The 26,325-nt window shown below is 45.5% G+C and overlaps 1 protein-coding gene across 1 annotated transcript in view; it reads right to left on the bottom strand.

The window, feature by feature from the left end:
• Nucleotides 1-9,231: 9,231 nt before the first annotated feature.
• Nucleotides 9,232-26,325, bottom strand: part of MYO10 (myosin X) — a 159,374-nt gene continuing 142,280 nt past the window's right edge. Inside the window, exons 30-40 of the mRNA XM_017855947.1 lie at nt 25,273-25,415; nt 24,720-24,914; nt 23,367-23,524; nt 19,950-20,073; nt 18,769-19,066; nt 17,609-17,816; nt 16,611-16,747; nt 15,330-15,450; nt 14,439-14,891; nt 12,489-12,680; nt 9,232-10,701 (exon numbers count right to left, since the gene is read on the bottom strand). Of these exons, the coding sequence (XP_017711436.1) occupies nt 10,600-10,701; nt 12,489-12,680; nt 14,439-14,891; nt 15,330-15,450; nt 16,611-16,747; nt 17,609-17,816; nt 18,769-19,066; nt 19,950-20,073; nt 23,367-23,524; nt 24,720-24,914; nt 25,273-25,415 (2,131 nt within the window). The 3' untranslated portion in view covers nt 9,232-10,599. The remainder of the gene's footprint in view (nt 10,702-12,488; nt 12,681-14,438; nt 14,892-15,329; nt 15,451-16,610; nt 16,748-17,608; nt 17,817-18,768; nt 19,067-19,949; nt 20,074-23,366; nt 23,525-24,719; nt 24,915-25,272; nt 25,416-26,325) is intronic.

The raw sequence follows: 26,325 nt of genomic DNA, 5'->3' as shown, positions 1-26,325 counted from the left end.
GATGCTCTTATTTTTTGAATTTCCAGCTTTTCTGCCCTGCTTTTTCCCCATCTTTGTGGTTTTATCTGCCTCTGGTCTTTGATGATGGTGACGTACTGATGGGGTTTTGGTGTGGGTGTCCTTCCTGTTTGTTAGTTTTCCTTCTGACAGTCAGGACCCTCAGCTATAGGTCTGTTGGAGATTGCTTGACTTCCACTCCAGACCCTGTTTGCCTGGGTATCAGCAGCAGAGGCTGCAGAAGATAGAATATTGCTGAACAGCGAGTGTACCTGTCTGATTCTTGCTTTGGAAGCTTCCTCTCAGGGGTGTACTCCACCGTGTGAGGTGTGGGGTGTTGGTCTGCCCCTAGTGGGGGATGTCTCCCAGTTAGGCTACTCGGGGTTCAGGGACCCACCTGAGCAGGCAGTCTGTCTGTTCTCAGATCTCAACCTCCGTGTTGGGAGACCCACTGCTCTCTTCAAAGCTGTCAGACAGGGTCGTTTGCGTCTGCAGAGGTTTCTGCTGCTTTGTTGTTGTTGTTGTTGTTGTTGTTTAGCTATGCCCTGTCCCCTGAGGTGGAGTCTACAGAGACAGGCAGGCCTCCTTGAGCTGCTGTGGGCTCCACCCCGTTCGAGCTTCCCAGCGGCTCTGTTTACCTACTTAAGCCTCAGCAATGGCGGGCGTCCCTCCCCCAGCCTCGCTGCTGCCTTGCCATTAGATCGCAGACTGCTGGGCTAGCAATGAGGGAGGCTCCGTGGGCGTGGGACCCTCCCGGCCAGTTGTGGGATATAATCTCCTGGTGTGCCCGTTTGCTAAGACCCTTGGTAAACTGCAGTATTGGGGTGGGAGTTACCCGATTTTCCAGGTGTTGTGTGTCTCAATTCCCCTGGCTAGGAAAAGGGATTCCCCTCCCCCTTGTGCTTCCCTAGTGAGCTGATGCCTTGCCCTGCTTCAGCTCTCACTGGTCGGGCTGCAGCAGCTGACCAGCTCCAGTTGTCCGGCAATCCCAAGTGAGATGAACCCAGTACTTCAGTTGAAAATGCGGAAATCACCTGTCTTCTGTGTCGCTCGCACTGGGAGCTGGAGACTGGAGCTGTTCCTCTGATGCCCCACTTCTAAAAACAATCAGATCTCATGAGAACTCACTCGGTATCATGGCACCAAGCCATGAGGAATCCTCCCCCAGGATCCAAATACCTCTCATTAGGCCCCCACCTCCAACCCTGGGGATTACATTTCAACATGAGATTTGGAAAGGAACAGATAACCAAAGTATATCAAGTGAGATTGGAGACGGATGACCCTGGACCTGAATTCCCTGTCCATAATAGTACTGTGATTTTCAGCAAGTGCTGTAGATTACAAAAGTGGCCACAATTCTCCAACCTTTTGTTGAGTGACTTTGCAGCAACTTCCATGAAGTTATGGAGTCTTTTTCCCCATCTCCTGATAATGGCCTGGCATTATGTCTTGCTTTGACCAGTAGAATGTGGTGGTATGAACAGTGTGCCAGTTTTGAATTTAAATCTCAAGAGGACTTGCCTGTTCCCATTCGTTCTCTTAGGACCTTGCCAGATGGCCCATAAACCAGCCAAGGCTAGTTAACTGGAGGATGAGCGAACACATGGAGTGGAGCTCAACTGTCTCATCTGAGGTCCCAAATATGAGAAAGCCAGGCAAGGTCAACTTTGTTCACCTCGCTATAGTTGAACTGAAGAGCCATATGTGGGCCCAGCAGGGAGGGACTGCCCAAGTGAGCCAGCTCAAACTGACAACCCCTTGAATCATGAGCTAAAGAAGTGGATGTTAGGCTGGGCGTGGTGGCTCACGCCTGTAATCCCAGCACTTTGGGAGGCCGAGGTGGGCAGATCACCAGGTCAGGAGATCAAGACCATTCTGGTTAACACAGTGAAACCCCGTCTCTACTAAAAAAAAAAACACAAAAAATCTAGCCAGGTGTGGTGGCGGGCACCTGTGGTCCCAGCTACTTGGGAGGCTGAGGCAGGAGAATGGCGTAAACCCGGGAGGTGGAGCTTGCAGTGAACCCAGATTGCGCCAGTGCACTCCGGCCTAGGTGACAGAAGGAGACTCCGAGTCAAAAAAAAAAAAAAAAAAAATTAGCTGGGCATGTTGGCAGGTGCCTGTAATCCCAGCTACTCAGGAGGCTGAGGCAGGAGAATTGCTTGAACCCAGGAGGCAGAGGTTACAGTGAGTCGAGATGGCCCATTGCACTCCAGCCTGGGCAACAAGAGCAAAACTCTGTCTCAGAAAAAAAAGAAGTGGATGTTATTTTAGCTACTGAAATTGGGGGAGATTTGTTACATAGCAAACCTGTTACAGCAAGTTAAATAAACTGCTTTCTAAATGTCAATAGCTTCACTATAAAATAGATATTAAAATAGATTATAAATAGCACCTATCTCACAGCAAGGACAAAATTAGATGCTGATGGCAGCACACTTGGTGCCAAGCCTGAAACGTGCTGAGCAAATGGTAACTAATGCCATTGATTACATCAAAGAGAGAATATTAACAGAGTAACAGGAAGAGTTAGTAACAGAGTAAAGGAAGGAGAGTGTAAGAAAGAATTACTTTAGATCATTGACCATCAGAGAAATGCAAATCAAACCCACAATGAGATACCATCTCACACCAGTTAGAATGGCAATCATTAAAAAAGTCAGGAAACAACAGGTGCTGGAGAGGATGTGGAGAAATAGGAACGCTTTTACACTGTTGGTGGGATCGTAAACTAGTTCAACCATTGTGGAAGACCATGTGGCGATTCCTCAAGGATCTAGAACTAGAAATACCATTTGACCCAGCCATCCATTACTGGGCATATACCCAAAGGATTATAAATCATGCTGCTATAAAGAGACATGCACACGTATGTTTACTGCGGCACTATTCACAATACCTAAGACTTGGAATCAACCCAAATGTCCATCAGTGATAGACTGGATTAAGAAAATGTGGCACATATACACCATGGAATACTAAGCAGCCATAAAAAAGGATGAGTTCATGTCCTTTGTGGGGACATGGATGCAGCTAGAAACCATCATTCTGAGCAAACTATCGCAAGGACAGAAAACCAAACACTGCATGTTCTCACTTACAGGTAGGAATTGAACAATGAGAACACTTGGACACAGGGTGGGGAACATCACACACCAGGGCCTGTAGTGAGGTGGGGGGAGGGGGGAGGGATAGCATTAGGAGAAATGCCTAATGTAAATGATGAGTTAATGGGTGCAGCACACCAACATGGCACATGTATACTTATGTAACAAACCTACACGTTGTGTACATGTACCCTAGAACTTAAAAGTATAATAAAAAAAAAGAAATCCACATTCTGCTCATTTTTGCCTCATGACTTTCCTCCATTCATTGGTTCCACTGCCCTGGCCTGTGCTCACTCTGCATACCACAAATCTGCATCTGGGGGCTAAATGTTCTCCTCCCTTCAAAACATCCCTCTGAACACTTTCTTTCTAGACCCCTTCAACACAAATCCAGATGGTCCACATACTCTGTTAATTGTCTTATTGCCTTATATATTTATATCTTTTACTAACAACTAGGCTCTAAGCAACTTAATAAAGATGGTTGGTGTTGATCCTTGGGGTTATCTTATCTCCAGTTAAGAGACCTATTAAATTTCCTGAATGCCGGGTCATTCAGTGAACTCACAGAGAACTATTCCCCCAATAGATGGCATTTGTAGGAATCACTGGGTATTTTCCCCAGCATATCATGAGGGAATGATGAGAACTCGAATTTAACAACTAGTTCCCACCAAGCAAACGTCTGAATACTTCAGGGTCCGTAGATCCTGTTTATGTCTCAAACTGCTTATCAACTGTAACCCGGTTATTACTTGAAAGTAAAAATAGAAGTCCCTGGGAGAACTAAAGATGGAAACAGATCCTATACTGCATTTAAAATTTTCCCACCTTAATGACACCCCCTATCAAAACAAACTGCTTAAGGCTTTATAAGTGTCTTCTTTCTACTTCTTTCAGAGGTTGTCTTCTGAACCAGCAAATATCATTTTTAAATTTAAACAAAAGACATCTCCTCTCCATTGTGTTTTATCAGTGGTGTGCAGGACCTCTGGCTCCTACCAGCTTGCCAGAGGTGACTGTGTGCTGTGTGCATCTCATTCCAACTCCACCTCCAGTGGTGACACTCTGGAGCCTGAAATTAGCCATAGTGGGGATATTTACACCATGAAAATCAGCAAATTCTATGAAGCAAGGTTTTGTTTTTTGTTTTTTGTTGTTGTTGTTGTTGTTTTCCCCAGAGATCAGTTGGTAAGCATTTATTAGCACATAATGGCCAGATCTCCATGGGCTTAGAAAGTACAGCTCCCATCACCAGGAAACATTCATCACCTTCGTCATTGCAGAATGCTTTAAATTGTGAGACTGGTAAAATGGGAACTCAATGCAAGCATGACCAAGACAAATGCTGCTAAGCCACAGCCAGTCCAGCTGGAATATGAGTGAGGTAGAGAGAGGCTTGAGACAAGGCTGGAGGGGCACACACAGGCAGAAAACACAGGGCTTGCCAGGTGCAGTGGCTCACGCCTGTAATCCCAACACTTTGGGAGGCCGAAGTGGGCAGATCACAAGGTCAGGAGTTCGAGACTAGCCTGGCCAACATGGTGAAACCTCGTCTCTACTAAAAATATAAAAATTAGCCGGGTATGGTGACGGGCGCCTGTAATCCAGCTACTTGGGAGGCTGAGGTAGGAGAATCACTTGAACCTGGGAGGCAGAGGTTGCAGTGAGCTGAGATCACTGCACTCCTGAGTGACAGAGTTGGACTCCATCTGGAGGGAAAAAAAAAGAAAACATAGGGCTCTAAAGGCATAAACATTTATGTTTCAGTGGTATGGAAAGTTATATTAATAGTTTTGCATAGGAAATAAATATATTTGGGTTTATGTTTTCTAAAGATCTCTCTAGGTATCTGGTCTGTGGAGAATAGGATAGACACATGGTGGGAGGGCAAGGGTGGAAGACCAAAGAAGACACTATTTTGGATCGGGACAAGGGAGCCCCAGTATGTCTTCTGACCTCTGCCTTGCACCTGCCCCATGCCCATCTCCACACCCCACCTGTGCTTGTGCTCCCAGCGCTCTCCACCAGGAATCCCTTCCTCTCCCATCCCAAGTCCTGCCATATTGCAAGACCAGCTCAAGGTCCACACCCCTCCAGCTTGCATCCTCCCCTGTCATCCCAGTCACATCAATCTACTTGCCTTGGCACCTGGAATACTGCTTCCTGATAATCACAAGACTTGCTCTGCTACCTTGTGTGGTCATTTCACATTTTATGTGAATTTGTCTGATCTCCGTAACTTGCTTAAAGTTTATTATGGAGATCGGTGGTGTGATCTATGACTAAATTGAGCCCCCAGAACATTCCAAGCAGGCACGATATCTTGGGGCATGTGGAGGGAAGATAGAATCTGTCCCAGAAAAGCTTTCGTTCATCTGCAGATTTATCAAATACAAAGTCAGGTGATGCTGAGCCAGTTTGCACTGATAAGGAAATGCAGGGAGGGAGGAGATTCATGTAAAACGGTGGGTAAGAAACACTTAAAGCAACTATCTCAAAACTGGGGACTGTATTCCTTGCATCACACATGGAATCAAAATTCTAACTGTAGCTTTGCTTCTAAAGAAGTATTATACTTCCATAATTACCATAATTACCTGCAACAGAGGTCAGCACATTCTTTCTATGAAGAACCAGAGAGTAAATATTGTTAGCTTTGTGGTGGGCCTCTGTTGCAACTACTCATCTCTGCCATTGTGGTACAAATGCACACATAGACAAACCATCCACAAATACAGAGATCTTTTTCAATAAAACTTTATTCACAAAAACAGGTGGCAGGGTAGATTTGGTCTCTGTACTCTAGTTCACTGACCCCTGCCCTAAAAGATTACATACTTTGAAAATAGCAATGCCAAACCTTGTATCCAGATCCAATATTTTCCAGCAATCATGATGCTTCTCTGACCAACCGAACAAAAGTTATAAATGTACTGGCTAAATTTGGCTTTATGCACTTGTTTTGTCCCCTATTATAGTATAAGCTTTTGGTGAGTAGGGATTTTCAAATTATTTAAAGCACTTGTTTTTATACCCAGTACACACCAATACAGAACTTTACTATAGCAGATTTTTGACCCCAATTTAGTGTACTACCTGAATAAAATGCTTAGTAACTAAAAGATTGCCCTCTTAGATTTCTGAACTATTTTTTTCTTTTTTTTTTTTTTTTTGGAGACAGGGTCTCGCTTTGTCACCCACACTGGAATGCAGTGGTACCATCATGGTTCACTGCAGCCTTGACCTCCTGGGCTCAAATGATTTTTCTCATCTCAGCCTCCTCAGTAGCTGGGACTACAGATGCGTACTACCACACCTGGCTAATGTTTAATTTTTTGTAGAGATAGGGTCTTGTCATGTTGCCCAGGGTGGTCTTGAAATCCTAAGCTCAAGTGATCCTCTTGCCTTGGCCTTCCAACATGCTGGGATTACAGGCGTGAGCCAGCATGCCTGGCTGAAACTATTTTTACAGAGAACTTATGTGGTGATATGGTTTGGCTGTGTCCCCACCCAAATCTCATCTTGAATTGTAACTCCCATAATCCCCACCTGTCATGGGAGGGACCTGATGTGAGGTAATTGAATCATGGGGGCGGGTTTTCCCATGCTGTTCTCGTTGATAGTTATTAAGTCTCAGAAGATCTAATGGTTTTATAAAGGGGGGTTAACCTGCACACACTCTCTTGCCTGCTGCCATGTAAGATGTGCCTTTGCTCCTCTTTCGCCATCCACCATGATTGTGAGGCTTCCCCAGACATGTGAGACTCTGAGTCCATTCAACTTGTTTTTCTTTATAAATTACCCAGTCTCAGGCATGTCCTTATAGCAGTGTGAGAATGGACTAACACAGATGGCCTTATCCTGTTTTTCCACAAAGCTATCTGAGGTACTATATAATCATCAAAAAGAATAAGGCAATTCTATAGGTATTAATGTAGGATGAGAGCTAAAATACTATGCTGAGACAAAAGCAAGCTACAATTTATGTTTATATTAAAAACGATGGGGATATATATGTGTGAGTATATGATTGGACAGTTTATTTTGAGAGAATATTCAATAAAACAGTAAAATAGCTGTTTCTGGGAAAAGAAAATGGGTAGAGGGCTACAGCTGGAAAAGTAACATTTTACTTCTAGTATTTGAGATTTTTGTTTTACAAGTCACCTATACATATTAGCTTTCAAAAGAACTAAAAATTAAAATAAAAATAATAGATTGTTGGCATCTGAAATGATAAAATATGCTGATGCCTTCCTCAGTAATAAACACAGACATTCAAAACTACAGTCAGCCCTCAGTGTCCATGTGGTCTGAATTCAACCACAGATTGAAAATATTTGAAAAAAAAACTTGGCGGGGTACAGTGGCTCACACCTGTCATCCTAGCACTTTGGGAGGCTGAAGTGGGAGGATTGGTTGAGGCTGCAATGAGCTGTGACTGTGCCTCTGCACTCTAGCCTGGTGACAGAGTGAGACCCTGTCTCAAACAAATTGAAACAATTTTTAAAACACACACACGCACACACAGTATAACAACTATTTATGCAGCATTACGTTGTGTTAGTTATCAGTAACCTGGAGATGATTTCAAGTGGAAGGAAAGATGTGTGCAGGTTCTATGCAAATACTACACCACTGTGTATCAGGGACTTGAGCATCTGTGAATTTTGTGTCCTGCTGGGGTCCTGGAACCAATCTCCCTTGGATACCAAGGGACGACTGCACTTCACTGACCTTGTTCAAAGCTACTGACATCACACACACCAAGGAGTGCATGTAAAAGCAGTAAAATTGGAATAGGTTCTGTGGCTAGGGGAAACTCAGTGGTACTTTGTTAGCTGTGATGCTGCTCTACAGTGATGGGAGATGTCACCACTGGGGAAACTGAGTGAAGGGCACGCAGGCCTCCCTGTATGTTCTGTTACAACTTTCTCTGGTCTGTAATTATTTCTAAATAAGAGGCTGAAAACAAAATCACAACTATGCCACGTAAAGGCTCACACGTCAATCTACGTTCTAACTATGGTGCTGCTGTAACCCCCTATCTGAGTCATGCCTTTCCTTGCCTATTTCCCCATCTGTAATTGAGGGCGGGGGACAGCCTTCCAGAGTAAATTAAGTCACAGAGGGAAGCCTGAGAGGTGTGCAGTAGAAAGAAGACTTCTGTCAGATTCTCTCTGGGCCGAAAATAAAAACAAAGACAACACACATCCGAGTCTTCGCCAGCCTTCCTTCGGTCCCTGGGTGGGGGGCACAGGATCCAGGCAGCACCTGGCTTCAGGTTCCATCCCAATCCCTGCAGAATGGGAAGAAGCTATGTGTGAGCATGAGCAGAGGTGGGAGTCAGTGGTCTGCAAGGGAAGTGGCGCTTGCTCATGCCAGATGCCTGGTCTGGTGGTTTGGGTACATTGGCAACCAAACCGCCTACCTGTGTGTTCTACTCCACAGGGAGGTGCAGGCAGGTTCTAGGATCCAGAGTTTCAAGATCAGGCACCCTTTGGGGCTGACACAGGAGACTGTCTGACATAAACACATTTCAAGTCCTCAGCTGTGTGTGACTTCATTTATCAGTCCCTTCTTTTGCCTATTGGCTTTCTTGAAGTCACACTCAGTGTCTACAAGAGCAGTGGAGACAGCTGTAGTTCTGTGTTTGGACCTGGTGAGCAAGTCCATGCAACAAACACAAAGCCCAGACACTGAAACCCCAGCATTAACATCAAAAAGCCAGCCGGGCGCGATAGCTCACACCTGTAATCCCCAGCACTGTGGGAGGTTGAGGCACATGGATCACTTGAGGTCAGGAGTTCGAGACCAGCCTGGCCAACATGGTGAAACCCCATCTCTACTAATATACAAAACTAGTAGTAAAAATACAAAACCTAGCCAGGCATGGTGGTGCTCGCCTGTAGTCCCAGCTCCTTGGGAGGCTGAGGCAGGAGGATCGCTAGAACCCAGGAGGCAGAGGCTGCAGTGAGCCGAGATCGTGCCACTGTACTCCAGCCTGGGAAACAGACTCTTGTCTCTAAAGAAAAAAAACCCACCACAAAGCCAAAACAAAAATAAGCCTCCCCTCCATGGCATTTCGAGCCTCCTCTGATAAAGGAAATACACAGCGTGTTAGCTAGTATCTTTTATTGTCAGACCTGTGAGCCAACAGTTTTGCAGAGTTGCGCACAACGGGACAAGGCAAATTTCTTGTGTGGGTAGACGTAGCTGGCCCAAGTCTTTAAAACTTTTCCATATAAAAATAGAAGTCCAAGACCAGATTATTTTTCTTCTGGTCATAAATGCTGATTTATTTACAGGTGCCTTGTTCAGACCACCATTATAAACTTGGGATAAAATATGTATTTTAACTAAAGCCTCAGCATTTAATGTCAGGGTCCTTTAAAGGTTCACTCAAATGTTAAGACATCTCTGGAATGCAGCGTCTCTACCCCATAGTCAACATGGTTGTACCTGTAGTCGATCCAGAGGGATACAACTTAACCTTCCAAGTAACACTTTAACTTAAATCTTTTAGACATGAAAGACTCCAAAATGACTTCATTCTTGTTCTAAAACCAGCACTGGAGCCAGCTGTTGAAGAGTAGTTTATAAATACAGTTATCTTGTAGGCTGCATATCTGTTTATAATACAGCAGACACAGATGCAGACTTTGCTACATGTAAAACAAAATGGAGTCAACACGTGTTTTTCAAAATACAGCAAAGACAGGAAAATCCAGGATTCCGGTTTGTTAATAAAACCACCTTATAAAGTAACAATTGAGACTAGAGCTCTGCACTATTAAAAATATACAGACTGTGTACACCATTGCACATCCTTTTTCCCTTTGCTTTTTAATGCTCATGAAACCATGATTAAAGTGTTGAGTTTATGAACACATGCATGAACAGGCAAGCACGTACACCTAAAAGATGAAACAAAGAACAAAGCTGATCATGTCATTCCATGAGAAAGGCTGCCCGCAGCACTCCAGCTCAAACACACAGTCCCCTCGGGCTCTCTATCCCCTCCCTACTCCCTCACCTTCCCTCAGATTCGGGGAAATCAGGTTGGGAGGTTAGCGCATCATTGACAGAGAATGCCCCCCTTCCACGCTCTGTAAGTCTCCCCGGGAAGGGGGGGAAGGCAGTTCCCTTCAGTAGCACAGTTAGGGTCGATTAGTGTTGGTTCCACAAGTTAAGGCACTTCCGGCTGCTTTGGTGGCAGCATGGTTCCTCCCCTCCTTTTTTAAGGCATGTGTCCTCTAAGAGTAGTAAAGCTTTGGAAACTGTGCAGACTGTTAAAGTTGACAGCTTAATACAGGATCATTGAAGTCGGCAGGCAAAAGGGTCCTCAGAGACACCTCCCTCCGACCAGAAGCTTCCAGAAAGCCTGGGCAGCTCTGTGTTTCGGCTGGGCATGGCACACTGGAGCCAGCCGAGGCCAGAGGGTGGTGCATTCAGGTAGCAAAGACAGGTGGGATCCGTCCCGCCTTCACCTGGAGCTGCCCTGGCTGCTGGCGGAGCGTGTCGTGCTGTAGCGCTTCTTCACGATCATGCTGATGTAGGCTTTCATGAGCTTAGCCACATCCACCACCTGCCCAGGGGGGAAGCAGAACCAACACATGGTCACGAGTCTCCCCCAGGCAAAGGGTCCTGCCTAATAACCAGACATTCCCTGGGCACCCTCCCATAGCATTCCGTGCTAATCCACAGCTCCCATTTTGCAGGAAGCCAGAAGTTTAGCTGCTTTCACCTTCCTCATCGGGGAGAGGTGGAATCTCGGCTTTTCCAAATACAATGTGCACCACCTGGTGGTTCTTTCACACAAACGTGCCAACTTGGCTTGATGTAAACTGTCAGATTTTGCACATTAAAATACAGAGCTACCCAAGGAAGCTGAAGTTACTCAGTGTCAACAGTGCTAGGATTACTATCCCTGCTTAAAATAAATGTGAAATGACAGAGTCCATAATTACAGCCTTTAAAGACAGGATCATCTAATTCTAGTCAATTCCTTAGGATGCAGCTGAAGAAACAAGATAACTGAGGCCCTGGGGGCTGGGAGAACGGCCAGCTCCCCAGACACCAGGCCCGCTTCTGCTCCATACCAGCCACCTCCTCCAGCTGGGATCTCCATTAGCTCCCTCCCATGGTGTCCCCGTCATTGCCACCCCTTCTCACAGCTGGCCTGGACCCTGTGCAGGCATCATAACTGGCTTCCATTTCCCTGCTTGCTCTCTTCCCTTCCAGTCCCACCCTAGAGATCACTGTCTGTAAATTCACTGTTATGCCATGCACAATCAAAGATCCCATGGTGGTTCCTTGTTGTCTACTGGATCTTACCAAATCCTGCAGCCTGGCACCTGGGACCCTTGAGTCAAGGGCTCCCCACCCTCTTCCCTCTCACTGCACGTCTCCCCATCAGCCTAGGGAACCTACAATGCCACATCCTCCAAGCACCTGGAACGTCCTCCTCACTGCCTCTCCATTCCGAACCAGGCAGCAGGTGACTCCTCTCCACTCACCACGTTGGATTGCTAGCTGTTCCCTTTGTGGAAGCCTCAATAAGCTTCTTGTATTATACTCTTTAAACTTTGAAGCTGGTAGCATATATATTTAGAGGCCTTTTAGTGTGTGTGGTTTCACAATCTAGAATGAGCTGCACCTAGGATGGTCATGCTCCCAGCTCCCTCCCGGTCTCAAGAGGCCACCAGAACCGAGTCTCACAGCTCTGACACTGCCATAATTGTTACCTAATTTTCATAAGGTTTTGTTGCAAAGAATATACTTTTTCATGGACATCTATGTCACTTCCCTTTCTCTTCCTTTCCTCCAAGGGTAAGACTTCGTGACACAATGGAACCAAATTCCTCTGCTGTAAAAGCATACGGAAGAAATATGGGGTTCTCAGATTTTAGCCTGCAGGGAACCAGCAGCTGGGAAGGGATCACAACACTGTATTTTCGTTTTTTTTTGAGACGGAGTCTCGCTCTGTCACCTGGGCTGGAGTGCACTGGTACAATCTTGGCTCACTACAACCTCTGCTGCTCAGGTTCAAGCAATTCTTCTGCCTCAGCCTCCCGAGTATCTGGGACTACAGGCACCCACCACCACACCCAGCTAATTTTTGCATTTTTAGTAGAGACGGGGTTTCACCATGTTGGCCAGGATGGTCTTGATCTCCTAACCTTGTGATCCGCCCACCTTGGCCTCCCAAAGTGCTGGGATTACAGGCGTGAGCCACCGCGCCCGGCTGTATTTTCATATTTTAAAGAAAAATATTCAAAGACAATGACCTGGTCAAAGGCCTGAGGAAATGGGGTCTTGTTTTCTGTCTTGTCAAGACCATGAATAAAAAGATGAACTTGCTTTGCCTCTTACCTCACTGGTTTCAAAAAGCAGCTCCCTCTCATCGACCACGATCTTGTACGTATTCGCCAGGGGTGCCCCAAAAGAGAGGATGTGTTCATACTGGAAGACTTCCAGTGGCCTTCCCTCCCCACGCTTGTAGACGGAGACAGCGTCCGCACTGACACCCAACCAGAGTTCCTGAGGGAAGCCACCTTCCTTGCACTGGTGGGCAAGAGAGTCAACAGAAGAGTTAAGTCATGAAATGGTTGGCAACAGCATCTAAACCGTAAGACAGGCTTTGAGTGAAGTCCTCTGCACAGAAGATTAAATATATTTGATGTGCGTGCATGCATGGAGGGGCATGAAATATGAGAAATGGCACCTCTCTGGCTATCTTGATTGATTTCTAACGAGTTAATCTCATGCATTTGGGAAGAGCTCACTAACTGGCAGGGTCTAACATCTTGCTTTGACTTTCCACTTCTTGGCATTATTCTACTAGCTGTTTGGTTTAGCCACATGGAAGTGGCCTGGTAATGCACATGCTGGCCGGGGGACTAAAGGAAGCTCCCCTCCTCAAGACAAGTCGACTCTTTAATATCTCCAGTTCTGCCTCCAATTCTCTTTGTGGATGGTTAGTCTTCAAATACAAAATCTAGGATCACAGAGGGAAATTCTCCACATCACGCATGCTGAGCAGTTCTGGCTCCTCTTGACAAGGAGCAGCAATGGTCTTCCATATGCAGAGTGGGAACAGGGTCTTGACTGGTTTTGGTTTAACTGTACGCTTTCCTGTACAGATTGGTGGAAGAAAATAACAGCCCATATGTAGGGGCTAACAACACAGGGCTGATCCAAACCTGGACAAGCAGGAGGGCTATAAATTGGGGACACTGAAAAGAGTCCCTAGTTTGTATCCCTAATAACCAGATATTCTCTGCATTCTCCATGCAAAAGCCAGTAGCTTTCTATGCTAATCCACAGCTCACATTTTGCAGGAAGCCAAGAGTTTAACTGCTATTATTACCTATTCCTTGTCAGGGAAAAGTGGAATCATGGCTTTATTAGAAAGCACCTGATTTTTTTATACTTAAAAACAAACTTCACTGAACCAACCAACCAACCAAACGAAAAACATCACCCAGTGAAAAGCCATTAATGGATCCTAGAATACACAATCAATATTTAGATTTTTACAGACCCTCAATTTAAAGTCATCGAATAACAGGCAGAATTACTGCGATCATCAAAGAAAAAAAAAGGAAGCGAATTTAGACCAGGAGCTGGCAAACGTATCAGATAAGGGCCACACAGGAAAGATTTTTAGACTTGGTGGATCACGTGGTCTCTGTCACAACTACTCAACTCTGCACAAAAACAGCCAGAGAATGTATGTAAAGGAATGAGCTTGGCTGTGTTCCAATAAAACATTAGAAAAAAGGAGGCAGGCAAGATCTGACCCACAGACCAGTTTGCCAAACTCTCATCTATACCATTAGTAAGATTGCTTTTCAATAAGTGGTCTACTTAAAAAAAAAAATCAGTACTGGGTTGATGCTAGTGGCTAAATTCCATTATCAAACAGACGTTCTTTCAAACACAGCGTTGTAAAGAAAAAACAAAGTAAAACGCAAGTATATCCACAGTTTCTAATTTGTATAGCTATACATTTTTTAAATTGTAGATTTTTATCAGCGTTTAAAAAATCAGATCTATAGCTTCCCTAAGGAAGGGTAGTAAAAGAATAGATGACGTCTTAATTTTGCATTGATTCCTAATATTACAGATGCATTTACTACAAAGGAGAGGAGAAACTGTGAGGAGAAGGGAAGTGTTAATGGTACAATTTGAGGGGCTCGAATAAAAGGTTGAGAGAGCAAAGTGCTCCATTTTGTCTTCTCTCCATATGAACTTGGCCGTGATCCATGTTCTCAGATGCCGGCACCCTGCCCACCCCGACACACAGCAGCCACTTCTCACCTCCACGTCAAACAGCGTTGAGCCATAGCCAGGCCACTCCTTGATCAAGGCCATGTACTTGGCCATGGCCTGTTCCTGGTTCATTCCCTGAAATTTCTTCCACTTGTCAATGATACTGGCTCGAGCAGAGGAGACCTCTTCCTTAATCCACATGTCCAGCATCTGCTCCTCCTCCACCTTCTGGCGGACCACGGACCCTGTCCGGAAGCTCCGCCTCAGGGTCCCCTCCAGGAAGCTCGTCCGCCTCTTCTCCAGCCGCTCACAAGGGGTGAAGGTTTTGGTTGACTGGCTGATGCGGGCCTTGAGTCTCTGCAGGGAATAAACCTCTTCGAGAGGTGGGATGGCAGCGTGCAGAGTATAATCCCCCTGCAGATACTGGAGTCGCAGGGCAGCAAGAACCTGGAGGTTTTCTTCTGGGGCTGGATGGTGGCCATGGATAACCGCCTCGTGGGCCTGAAAGGAGACAGTCAACAGCTTTCTGGTCAACGCACTGCAGTGCCATGGGATGCCCACAACGCTTCCTCATTTCATCAGGGTTTCTCTCACACTCACCTTCCCTGACTGCCCTGGTTAAAACTGCACCCTCACCCCTGCTCATTGCTTTAATAAATTTTCTACCTAGCACAGATACCATCTAACACACGTCATATATTTTATTCCTTACGGTCTCTCTCCTGTCAACTAGAACAGTTCCTGGAATGGTGGTTCAAATGAAATGTGTAGCAGGTTTCATTCTACAAACGAATGAAAGAGCAGCTGGGCCTTGTCTTTGCTGGGAAATCTACAGGTGTGCTTCATTTCTAAGGTACCAGTTAACTTACAAGGCTAAGTATTAACTGGTTTTACCCTTGCTTGCCCACAAAGAAATCTGTTTCTAACTATTCCTTTTACCTGTTCAAACATAAATGCAAATTCCACACTGTCTTTCGGCACGTTGTCTGTGTCCAGGAAGCAGTAAAGTTTGAAGTAGAATTTCCATGGCAGGTCCCCCACCTCAGATGCGGCAGCCAGCCTACAGAGAGGAGTCAAGAGAGGCTCAGAAAATGAACGAGAGGGGGGCCTTCAGTGACCCGCAGGGAGCTGACTTTACATGGTGTATTCTAAGGACACAGACATTCTGTCCAGGCCCAGATAACAGTGGATAGAGATGGGGACAGAGAAATAGAGTGAAAAACGTACTTTCACCCTGATTTTGCTTTAAGAAAACAAGCAGGCAGCCTCTGGTTAAACCAGCTAACAAGTGTTTTCTGAGAGCTGCATTCGAATTAGTACCAGCAAAGCATTATGCTGAGTCCACGGGAAGAAAAGAAACAAAAGCCTGTTTCTTTATTACCTTTACCAAGCCCCAGATACATTATGAGAACATTTATAAAACCTGATGTGAATATTCTTGTATGAGGGCTATGTTTATACTAAGCAGGAATACCTTCCATGCTACTTAGAGAATATGAAGTCACAGATCAAATATCGTAGGTCTATTATAGGCTGGGTGCGGTGGCTCACCCCTGAAATCCCAGCACTTTGGGAGGCCCAGGTGGGCAGATCACCTGAGGTCAGGAGTTTGGGACTAGCCTGGCCAACATGGCCAAACCCCGTCTGTACTAAAAATACAAAAATTAGCTGGGCGTGATGGTGTGTGCCCAGAATCCCAGCTACTCGGGAGGCTGAGGCAGGAGAATCGCTTGAACCCAGGAGGCAGAGGTTGCAGTGAGCTAAGGTTGTGCCACTGCACTTCAGCCTGGGCGACAGAGCAAGACTCCGTCTCAAAAAAAAAAAAAAAAACAAACCAAAAACCGTAGGTCCATTGTATGTTGTAGATATAAAACGTAGTAAAGAGTTTATAAGTTGACTTCAGTCAATCAGCCCAATTTCAAAGCTAATAACAACTGGAAACCTAAAAAATCAAGAAATACCCAGACAGGTCCAACATGGAACTGAGAAAATGAATGGGGTAAAAAACCACTGACAAGTTACATCATGTAAGACCATGGCTTTATCTAGGAATCGAGAAAAATAGCAGATACGCAAACTTAAACAGGCATCAACCCAGGTAAAATAAAAGTAACTCCAATACACCGTGAAGCCAAAAACGGAATGGAAGTTCAAACCCCCAACCCTGCTGTGTAATTTCTTGTATTTGCTCTTCTGACACAGTAGGGAAAAGGAACTTACTTTTCAAACTTTGCTAAGACATCAGCTACAACGGTTCGACTTTCAATGGCTTTGTCGACGTGGCCGTTGTATTCAAACAAAGCAAACATGTTCCTGCTGTCCTCCATGGCGAGGCCTCGGATCAGCTTCTCCACCACCTGGAAGACACACCAGGAGGACTTCAGTTCCACAGGCTGCGGCCCCAACACATGTTCCCAGAGGTGCCATCACCAGATCCCAGAGGGAGCTGCCAGCACAAGGGCGTCTCCAAGCAGCTTCCTTATAAATGTTACCCATGCGGTCATCCCAGAATTTCAAAAGTACCATTTTCCCTTGTTCTCTGGAAATCAGGTTTATCTCTTTCTTGCCAAAAAGAACCCAGGGTATTTTGCCCATTGGGTAAAATGGGCAGATGCTGGGCTGATTTCTTGCAAACCTATATTAACCGGAAAAGTGGGTGAAAAGCTGCAGTCCTGTCTTTTATCTGATGCATTTATGAACTCGAAGGAACAACAGAGACTCCAGATGATGTTTTTTTTTTTGCACAGGAAGCCTTGGGGGGTGGGGTCGGGGGGTGGTTATTGGATTACCCTTTGGCCAATTAGTTTTATAATAGTAAGTTCAAATTTAAATAAGAAAATGTGTTCATCTGATATTCATCTAGCTAGTCATGTGGCAAACAGAAACACTTTGTTGCAGAAGCACTGCAATAAACCCTCATCAAAGTGGCTGGACCTGTGCCAGGTCTGCAGCTCTGCTAGACATTCAGCTGCTTCTCAGATTAGCAAGATTATGTCTCACGTACTTTGAGTATATCTCTGTGATTCCACTCATCTTATTTTTATCTCTATATTCATGTGGTTGCTTGTGCGTTACATGCATTTCCTTAGTATTGAGCAGCTGTACTAAGCAAACTGCAACTGTGCAGGACAGCCGCCCTAACGCTGCACGATGTTGCTGACCCGGGTGTATCTGCAGCAAGACATCTAACAGAACAAGCAGCCGCCGCCTCTCCTCACCTCCCCAGCGGTGGTGTGGGAGTTGATGGTGATCTTGCAGGAGCCTCCGCCATGGCAATAGACCGTGGATGTCATTTCCTGCCTGTGGATCAGAGCTTCTATTTCATCTCGGGAAGGCACAAACTCTCGGCATTTGGTTTTCTTAAGAGATTCGTAAGTGAAGAGAGCGTATTTTTCCATCTCGGTTCCTGGAAACTGTTCCCGTATCCTAGGAGACAAACACTAACTGTTAATTTTTAGGCTGCTGGGAACTGGGCTGTGTCAAGGTTCTGTAGACCAAAGCGGTGAATGGTCCCCCACTGGTGAATGGAGCAAGCACCAGTGACTTCTTGGCAAGGGCCCGCTTCATTCTGTGCAGTTCAATTTAAATACAAAAAAACCCTAAAGAGCGAATGTCTCAGCGGGAGCACCTGTGCTGCCAACTCACCTGTGCAGTATTGTTAATACTTGAAAGAGTCATGCCTCATACTATCATATGAAAATTCTTGGCCAGGTGCCGTGGCTCACACCTGTAATCCCAGCACTTTGGGAGTCAGAGGTGGGTGGATCACCTGAGGTCAGCAGTTGGAGACCAGCCCAGCCAACATAGTGAAACCCTGTCTCTACTTAAAATACAAAAAAATTAGCCAGGCATTGTGGCAGGTGCCTGTAATCTCAGATACTTGGGAGGCTGAGGCAGGAGAATCGCTTGGACCCAGGAGGCGGAGGTTGCAGTGACCGAGATCGCGCCATTGCACTCTAGCCTGGGCAACAAGAGCAAAACTCAAAAAACAAAAAACAAAAGAAATTTCTTTTTCTATAATTAATCAAAATCTCTATCAGATTGTTTCTACCTCTTTGATCTGGAACAAATATCCAAGTTTTTTTTTTTTTTAAATATAGAGTAGTGGTAATTAATGGATTGATCCAATCTCCTATACATTAGGACATTACACCCAAGGTGACTTGGTCCCTGAAATAACCTTGTGTGGCTTAAAAAGAAAAAGGATGGCAGCATTCTGTAAGCTTGCTCAGGCAACCCACGAGTCTGACCCAGAGGTCCCTGTCCTGCTAGAGGTGCCTTCTGCTCAAGAGCCTCTTTATCTGAACGAGGACCCAGTGTCCCACCTGCGTGAGCAGCTCTGCCCAGCTCATCTCCCATGCCCACAGGCTTTATTTACCTTTTCAGATGGAACTTGAGATACTTGAGAATCCCTCGACTCGGCAGGAAGGTGCAGCTCAGGCATGTCAGGATCTGCCAGCTGTACAGGTTGCCCACACTGCCAGGGTGGGGCACTTTGTTGGTCTGTTTGATGAGCTGGCAGTACAGCTCGTCCCGCAGAGGCCGCAGGTCATGCCCTGTCTGTAGGATGCCCTGGATTATTGGAATCGGGTCAGACATGGACTCCAGTTGCTGCAGGGAATTGAATATCTTGATGGCCTCATCCTGAAGGGTGGTATAGCCTTTGTCTTTAAGCACTATGACAAGCAAAACAAACACAGAAGTCACCCGAGGGGTTCAGAATAGGGCGTGGGTACAATCGGAGCAGTAGTGAAGACAGGAATAAATGAGGAGGACAGATGCAATGCCCACCACACTCCCTATACATCTCAGTCAGCTGAACACAGATCTAAAAGCACATAGGTGGATAAGATGACACTGTTTTGTTATCTAATTGAACTTCTTACCACATAAAATGCTTACTTAAAAGGTAATCTGTTGCTGAACAAAATCCTTTTTTGGAATGCAAGATTGCTTAGGCTCTGGTGTCTGGCTACTTGGCCAGGTGCAATGGCTCACACCTGTAATCTCAGCACTTTGGGAGGCTGAGGCAGGCGGGTCACTTCAGGCCAAGAGTTCAAGACCAGCCTGGGCAATATGGCGAAACCCTGTCTCTATTAAAAATACAAAAATTAGCTGGATGTGGTGGCGGGCGCCTGTAATCCCAGCTACTTGGGAGGCTGAGGCAGGAGAACGACTTAAACCTGGGAGACAGAGGTTGCAATGAACCGAGATTACACCACCGCACCCCAGCCTGGGTGACATAGTAAGACTCTGTCTCAAAAAACAAAAAACAAACAAAAAAAGGCTAGCTACTCTCAGTTCACGAGGAGAGCTGGCATTTTCTGACTCCTTTAAATCTCTTCTTTTACTACAGCAATCAATCTTAGCATTACTACTACCACACTCTAGAAGTCTTGCTTTAGTAATGAATCTAAGTATATTTCATCTTTTCCTTCCAAGTCATGATGAATAAGAGGTCTTTGAGCTAAAAACAAATGCTACTGTGTTAAGCTAAAGAGCTAGCAGGGCAAGTGGAATCATGGTCTCTGAAGAGTCAGGGTGGAACTTTGGACTTACAGTTGAGATTTATGTCCCCGTACGGAAGGGGCAGGAGTGGAGAGTGCAAGGGGTGATGGGTGTATCGAAGGATCGGGTTCCGCTTGTAAATCTGTTCCACCACATCCGAGTTCAGGCAGTTCTCCTAAAAATAAAGCAAGCAAGCTTATTGTAAGAAACCTGTACCTAAAGGAACAAAATCAACTGTATTTTCCTACATATAAATATTTTTCAAGAGTCTCAAACATCCATAAACCTAGTGGGACAAAGATGGTGGAAATCCAGTGTTAGGTGATTTCATGCACGAAGATACTCATAATCTGTGTTTGAAGACAAGTCACAAAAATACATTCTTATAGCTCATTTCTTTTTTTTTTTTTTTGAGATGGAGTCTCACTCTCTCACCCGGGCTGGAGTGCAGTGGCCCGGTCTGGGCTCACTGCAAGCTCCACCTCCCGGGTTCATGCCATTCTCCTGCCTCAGCCTCCCTAGTAGCTGGGACTAAAGGTGCCTGCCACCACACCTGGCTAATTTTTTGTATTTTTAGTAGAGACAGAGTTTCACCGTGTTAGCCAGGATGGTCGCGATCTCCTGACCTCGTGATCCACCCGCCTCTGCCTCCCCAAGTGCTGGGATTACAAGCGTGAGCCACTGTGCCTGGCCTACAGCTCATTTCTTAGTTTCTCACGCATGTATTTCCCCATGTGATTTTAAATTTTCTCCCCTGGAGATTACATACACTTAAAAAATTTCATCTCGGCACGGCGCGGTGGCTCACACCCGTAATCCCAGCACTTTCGGAGACTGATGCAGGTGGATCATGAGGTCAGGAGTTTGAGACCAGCCTGACTAACATGGTGAAACCTTGTCTCCACTAAAAATATGAAAATTAGCTGGGCGTGGTGGCGGGCACCTGTAATCCCAGCTACTCAGGAAGCTGAGGCAGGATAATTGCTTGAACCCGGGAGGCGGAGGTTGCAGTGAGCCAAGATCGCGCCATGGCACTCCAGCCTGGCTGACAGAACGAGACGCCATCTCAAAAAAAAAAAACAAAACAAAAAACAAACAAAAAAAAACAATTTAATCTAGGCTGGGCACAGTGGCTCATGCCTGTGCATTTTGAGAACCTAAGGCAGGAGGATCAGTTGGGCCCAGGAGTTCGAGACCAGCCTGGGCAACATAGTGAGGCCCTGTCTCTATAAAAAACAGAAGAGCAAAATAAAAAAATTAATCTGATCTTCTTTTATTGCTTTAGCCATCAGTGGCTAAATCATGTTGTTTTTATCTACAGTTCATTTCATAAGCACATTTTGCTAGTTCTTGAATTGCTGTTTTCTATTCTCTCTATACCTGAAAACTACACACATTAATATATTCTTGGGGAGACTGTCCTTCCACGTGCCTGCCCGCCCTTCCACCCTTGAAACGTAAGAAAATCTCTCACGGAATTTCATCATCATATACTTATGCTCCTAAAATGTTCATCTGGGATATGAAAAAAACAAAGTTGGCCGGCGCGGTGCCTCAAGCCTGTAATCCCAGCACTTTGGGAGGCCGAGACGGGCGGATCACGAGGTCAGGAGATCGAGACCATCGTGGCTAACACTGTGAAACCCCGTCTCTACTAAAAAATACAAAAAACTAGCTGGGCAAGGTGGCAGGCGCCTGTAGTCCCAGCTACTCGGGAGGCTGAGGCAGGAGAATGGCGTAAACCCGGGAGGCGGAGCTTGCAGTGAGCTGAGATCTGGCCACTGCACTCCAGCCCGGGCGACAGAGCGAGACTCCATCTCAAAAAAAAGAAAAAAAAGAAAAAAACAAAGTTACTTTTAGAACCTTAAATAAACAGAAAAGTTGGAGGAGAGGTAATGAATCATTCTATCATGGTAATTTCATTTCCACTATAAAACTTTTTCAGTAATACCCAATTGAAGGGCACAAAAAATTTTTTTATTTACTTAAATAATTTCTATGGACTGATTTAGGGTAACATGACTCATTTCTTAAGAAGCATAGCTTTGTATTTGAAAAATTATATTTACTCTTTTAATGTCTAAATTCAAATTGATTCAAACAATTTCATGGACAAACAAAAAACAACTGGCTTGCCAGAATCTGGTTCCGAACACCCAGAGAACATAACACTTTGGAATCAGGAGGCCAATTTGATTCTGATGGAAAATTATCCACCACTGATGGATTAGATCCTCTCCCACCTCCACAAAAGCTGAGTTCCCTCTTGGATCTGGTTAGCTAATTTCCTTTGCTGTCCTTCAGTTAACTACCTGCCTCACCATCATTCTAGCACCTTCTTCTCTGTCACAGCCCCACCTCTGTCCTTTGTCCTGGGAATCTGCCTGCAGGACTGCTTGGAGGGCCAGCAGTCTCCCTTGACTTGGTTCTGCACCTGGGACTGACCAGCTACATGGGCAATGCAACCAGAACATTCCCCATCAGCGTTCCATTTCCGGAAAGTGAGGGTACGAATCCCCGCTCAGGGCTGCCATGCAACCATTCATTCCTTCAGCTCACATACATTTACTGAGCCACTACACTTAACTTATAAACAGGAATTTATAATTTAACACGCTCAGTGTCAGTCTAGAGACTCGGGAGCTTCTGGGAGTTTGCATGTGTCCGAGAGGGATGCCAATTGTTCTTCTCGACCACCCAGGGCTCCTTGGGAACTCACTCATGTGGTCTGGAAACTGTACAGTGACAGTGGAACTAGCAGGTTACTCCTAGAAGGTCCCCAACTGAGGCTGAGGTGAAACCTGACACAAGGCACGTGGTCCCCCACGCAGGTCACCACATCCCCATGGGCACGGAGTCCCACAGTGCAAACTGCAGACCTCGTCCTTCTGCCCACAGAGCCCAGCAGGTGGGATCGGGTGACTCAACACTAGGGAAGTGTTAGGAAACATCAAACACTGCCTTAGAGACAAAACACTTTTGGTCTAAAATTTCTCATTTAGATTCCTGAAAGCAGGGCACTTAAACACAAAGTTGACCAAGTGCTAGTTTTGTGTTTTGTGTTTCTGAGACGGAGTCTCCCTCTGTCACCCAGGCTGGAGTACAGTGGAATAATCTCTGCTCAACTGCAACCTCAGTCTCCGAGGTTCAAGCAAGTCTCCTGGCTCAGCCTCCTGTGTAGCTGGGATTACAGGAATGTGTCACTAACACCTGGCTAATTTTTGTATTTTTAGTAGAGACGCGATTTCACCATGTTAGCCAGGTTGGTCTTGAACTCCTGACCTCAAGTGATCTACCTGCCTCAGCCTTCCAAAGTGCCGGAATTACAGGCGTGAGCTACCGTGCCGGCCAGCCAAGCACTAGTTTTGATTACAGAATAAAAACTGAGCTTCACTAATGCTGAGGTCTTGGTGCTCTAAGGGTAGAATCTCTGAGCTGTAATCACCCACCTTGATGGGCTTGTCTTACCTTGATGTCTTGAATCAGCTGCTGGGTGGGGGTGTCGATCGGGGCCTTGGTGTCGGTCACATTTTGAATGGCACTGGACCACCGGGTGGCCTCATTGAGCAGCTTGGTGTAGAGCCGGTAACAGTGCTTGCGCCCGTACACGGTGACGTTCCAGTAGCCTGCAATGGCAGGGGTGCCCAGCACACGCATGTCAACGCCAGCCTCGGGGACACAGGACAATGCCTGTGTCCTCTCTGACCTCAGTCCCTTTAATTATTCAATTCAATAGACACTGGCTGAATTCCTACATATGTCCTGTCCTGCCCGGCACTAGGTATCTAGAGATGAAGAAAAAACAGTATCTCTTGCACTGTGACATTTACAGCTGAGACGGGGAGATGAATATTAGAATAAACCCATCATTAAATATATGAAGATAAATGATAACTGGCTCTGGAAGGGAAAAGTTAGGTAAGTTAATGTCTCTTTCTGGGCTCTGGAACAGGAGTGAAAACTCTCTCCGATTTCTGACTTTCCTTCTTACTTCCTATTTCTTCCTTTCCTTTCCTTAGCCTCTCCCTTCAGAAGACAGCACTTGTGCCTGGCAGTGTGTGAGTTCAGAGGCAAACTCTCCGAACTATCACCCAAATCTGACGCGAATGGAACAACTATGTTAAACAGAAGCACAAGATCACGACCAGCAACATCAAAATAAACCATCTTCTGGAAACACTTTTATAATACTACAAAAATTAAAAGAAATCCTCTAATTTACATGTGTGCTTTCTATGCTACTAGGCTAAGTTCATGGACAGTCAGGATTTATCTTTTACAGGTTGTATAGGACGCTCATCGTACAATGATGGAAAACAGCCTGGCCCACATGACAAAACCTCCACCAAAAGTATAAAATTAGCCCGGTGCGATGGTGCGTGCCTGGAGTCCTAGCTACTCCTCAGGAGGCTGAGGTGGGAGGATTGCTTCAGCCTTGGAAGGCTGTAGTGAACCATGATCGCACCATTGCACTACAGCCTGGGCAACAGTGTGAGACCCTGTCTCTCCAAGAATAAAAATTAAAAATAAAAGGATGAAAACAGTACATGAAAACAAAGCTTCCCGTACGATGCCCTGCATCTGTTGACATTTTCTTGTCCTTGCGAGAGTCTTCCTACCACTCCATGAATCAAGACCTCTAGCACGGCTTAAACACTAAGTGGTCACATAGCTAACCCCAGACAGGCTTAGAAGATAAACCAAGAAGACACCTTCTTTGGGGGGAAATAAAGTACCCACTAGGAAGGAATCTTATTCCTTGCCTGGAGCAAGCCCAGACTAAGATCTGATCCTCAGGGTTCGGGCAGCCAGCCTGGTTACCTGTCTCTTTGAATATCTTCTCATCTGGGGGGACGACAGAGCAGAGGCTGTTGAGGACCAGGGTCCCCAGTTTCAGCGCATTCTTCTCTGAGCTCTTGTAGTAATCCAGGGAATTGTGGGTGAGTACAAACCATCGTTTCTTCAGTTTCAGTGAAGACATCTTTGGACTGTTCTTCACCTCTTTGTGCAACCATCCTGGAAAAAAAGATGAAAGTGTAAATGAAAATCTACGAGGAGAAACCCCAAAGACCATACCATCATCCACATAATGCCAACATATGGATGGGTTTCTAGCTACTTGCCAGAAAAAGACCACGGTCACCCCAACTCGATGTAAATGGAACTACGTGAAAGAAAAGCACAAAATCACAACTAGCAACAAAAACACAATCCTCTGGAAACAATTTATAATGTCACAAATTAAAAATCACTTAAAAAATCTCCAACAGTCAAAATGGGAAAAGCAGCTCAAAATGAAAATGCTGCAGATATCTATATGTAAATGGAAAGGGGAGCCTGTTAAACAGACCAAGGAAGCAGGGCAGGCAGTCACCTCTCACTATGAATTCCTGGCCCTCCACTCTGGTGTCCCCTTTGGACCTCTGCAGCAGGGTTATCCAGTGGTGCATCTCCTCCGGCGTGTCGGCGTTGCAGTGCAGCACCCGGTTGGCCGTGATGATCACAAACGAGTTGGGTCTGAGCGACAAGGTGAGAAGGAAACAAGGCCCCTTAGCTCTACCGTCAGCATCACCTCTGTGTGAACCGAGACTCAGTGCCTTCTTCCTGCCTTCTGGGTCACGGGATATACACTGCTAGGCTTATTCATGTTTTTATTAAGGCAAACCTTGCTCATTTCTGCAGAATTTCTTGTACGCATCATTAACCTTTAAACTTGGAACGACACATTCATTCTGAAGGTCCTGGAAGGGAAAACATTTCTTCATGCAAAACTTTCCAGATGAAACTCAGTTCCGGGAAGGCTAAATAAGGTGACCACAAGGGAAAATTTTTTTTTGATGCCTCTCCAAAGTCAATTTTTTCCTGCCTTGGGTAATATTTCTGTGGATTGGTAATGAAATGTCAGACACCAGCAATAAAAGAGGATCAGTAAATAGGTGTAGGTGGAACATCTTAAATGCTTGATTACGCTTTGTAGAAAAAGCCATCTGGGTCTGTGTTTTCAAAGTGATCTAACGAGGGTGCATTTCCTAGTCATGGATAACGTGATCATGGAAATTTACTTTCTCCCTCACCTCTTTTTGTCTGGAAATGCCCTGAACCTCTCTCACAGGCCCTTGCTGATATAAATACTAACTCCTCTATCTAACGGCTTACGCTAGCGAATGTGAACTCTTTCTTGCAAGTCTTCAAATGTTCACTGTAGTTAGGTGACACAAAAGTTTAAGAAAAAGAGTAACGGAACTGCAGGACACAGGGAAAACTATGTAAACAGGCTGAACTTGAGGTGCCCCTTAAAAAATAAAAAATAACCCAACCCTCTTTTTCTATAGTTGGAAAGGGAGAAAAGTGGCCAGCTGAGGAAGACAAAGCCTGAACAAGGATGCAGAATTCTAAGGATGGATCATTACATGCCCAGCCTGGAGGA

The sequence above is a fragment of the Rhinopithecus bieti genome, unplaced genomic scaffold (genome assembly GCF_001698545.2).
Source record: "Rhinopithecus bieti isolate Rb0 unplaced genomic scaffold, ASM169854v2 scaffold_41836, whole genome shotgun sequence".
Lineage (NCBI taxonomy): Eukaryota > Metazoa > Chordata > Mammalia > Primates > Cercopithecidae > Rhinopithecus > Rhinopithecus bieti.
This window is presented reverse-complemented; position numbering and strand designations above follow the sequence as displayed.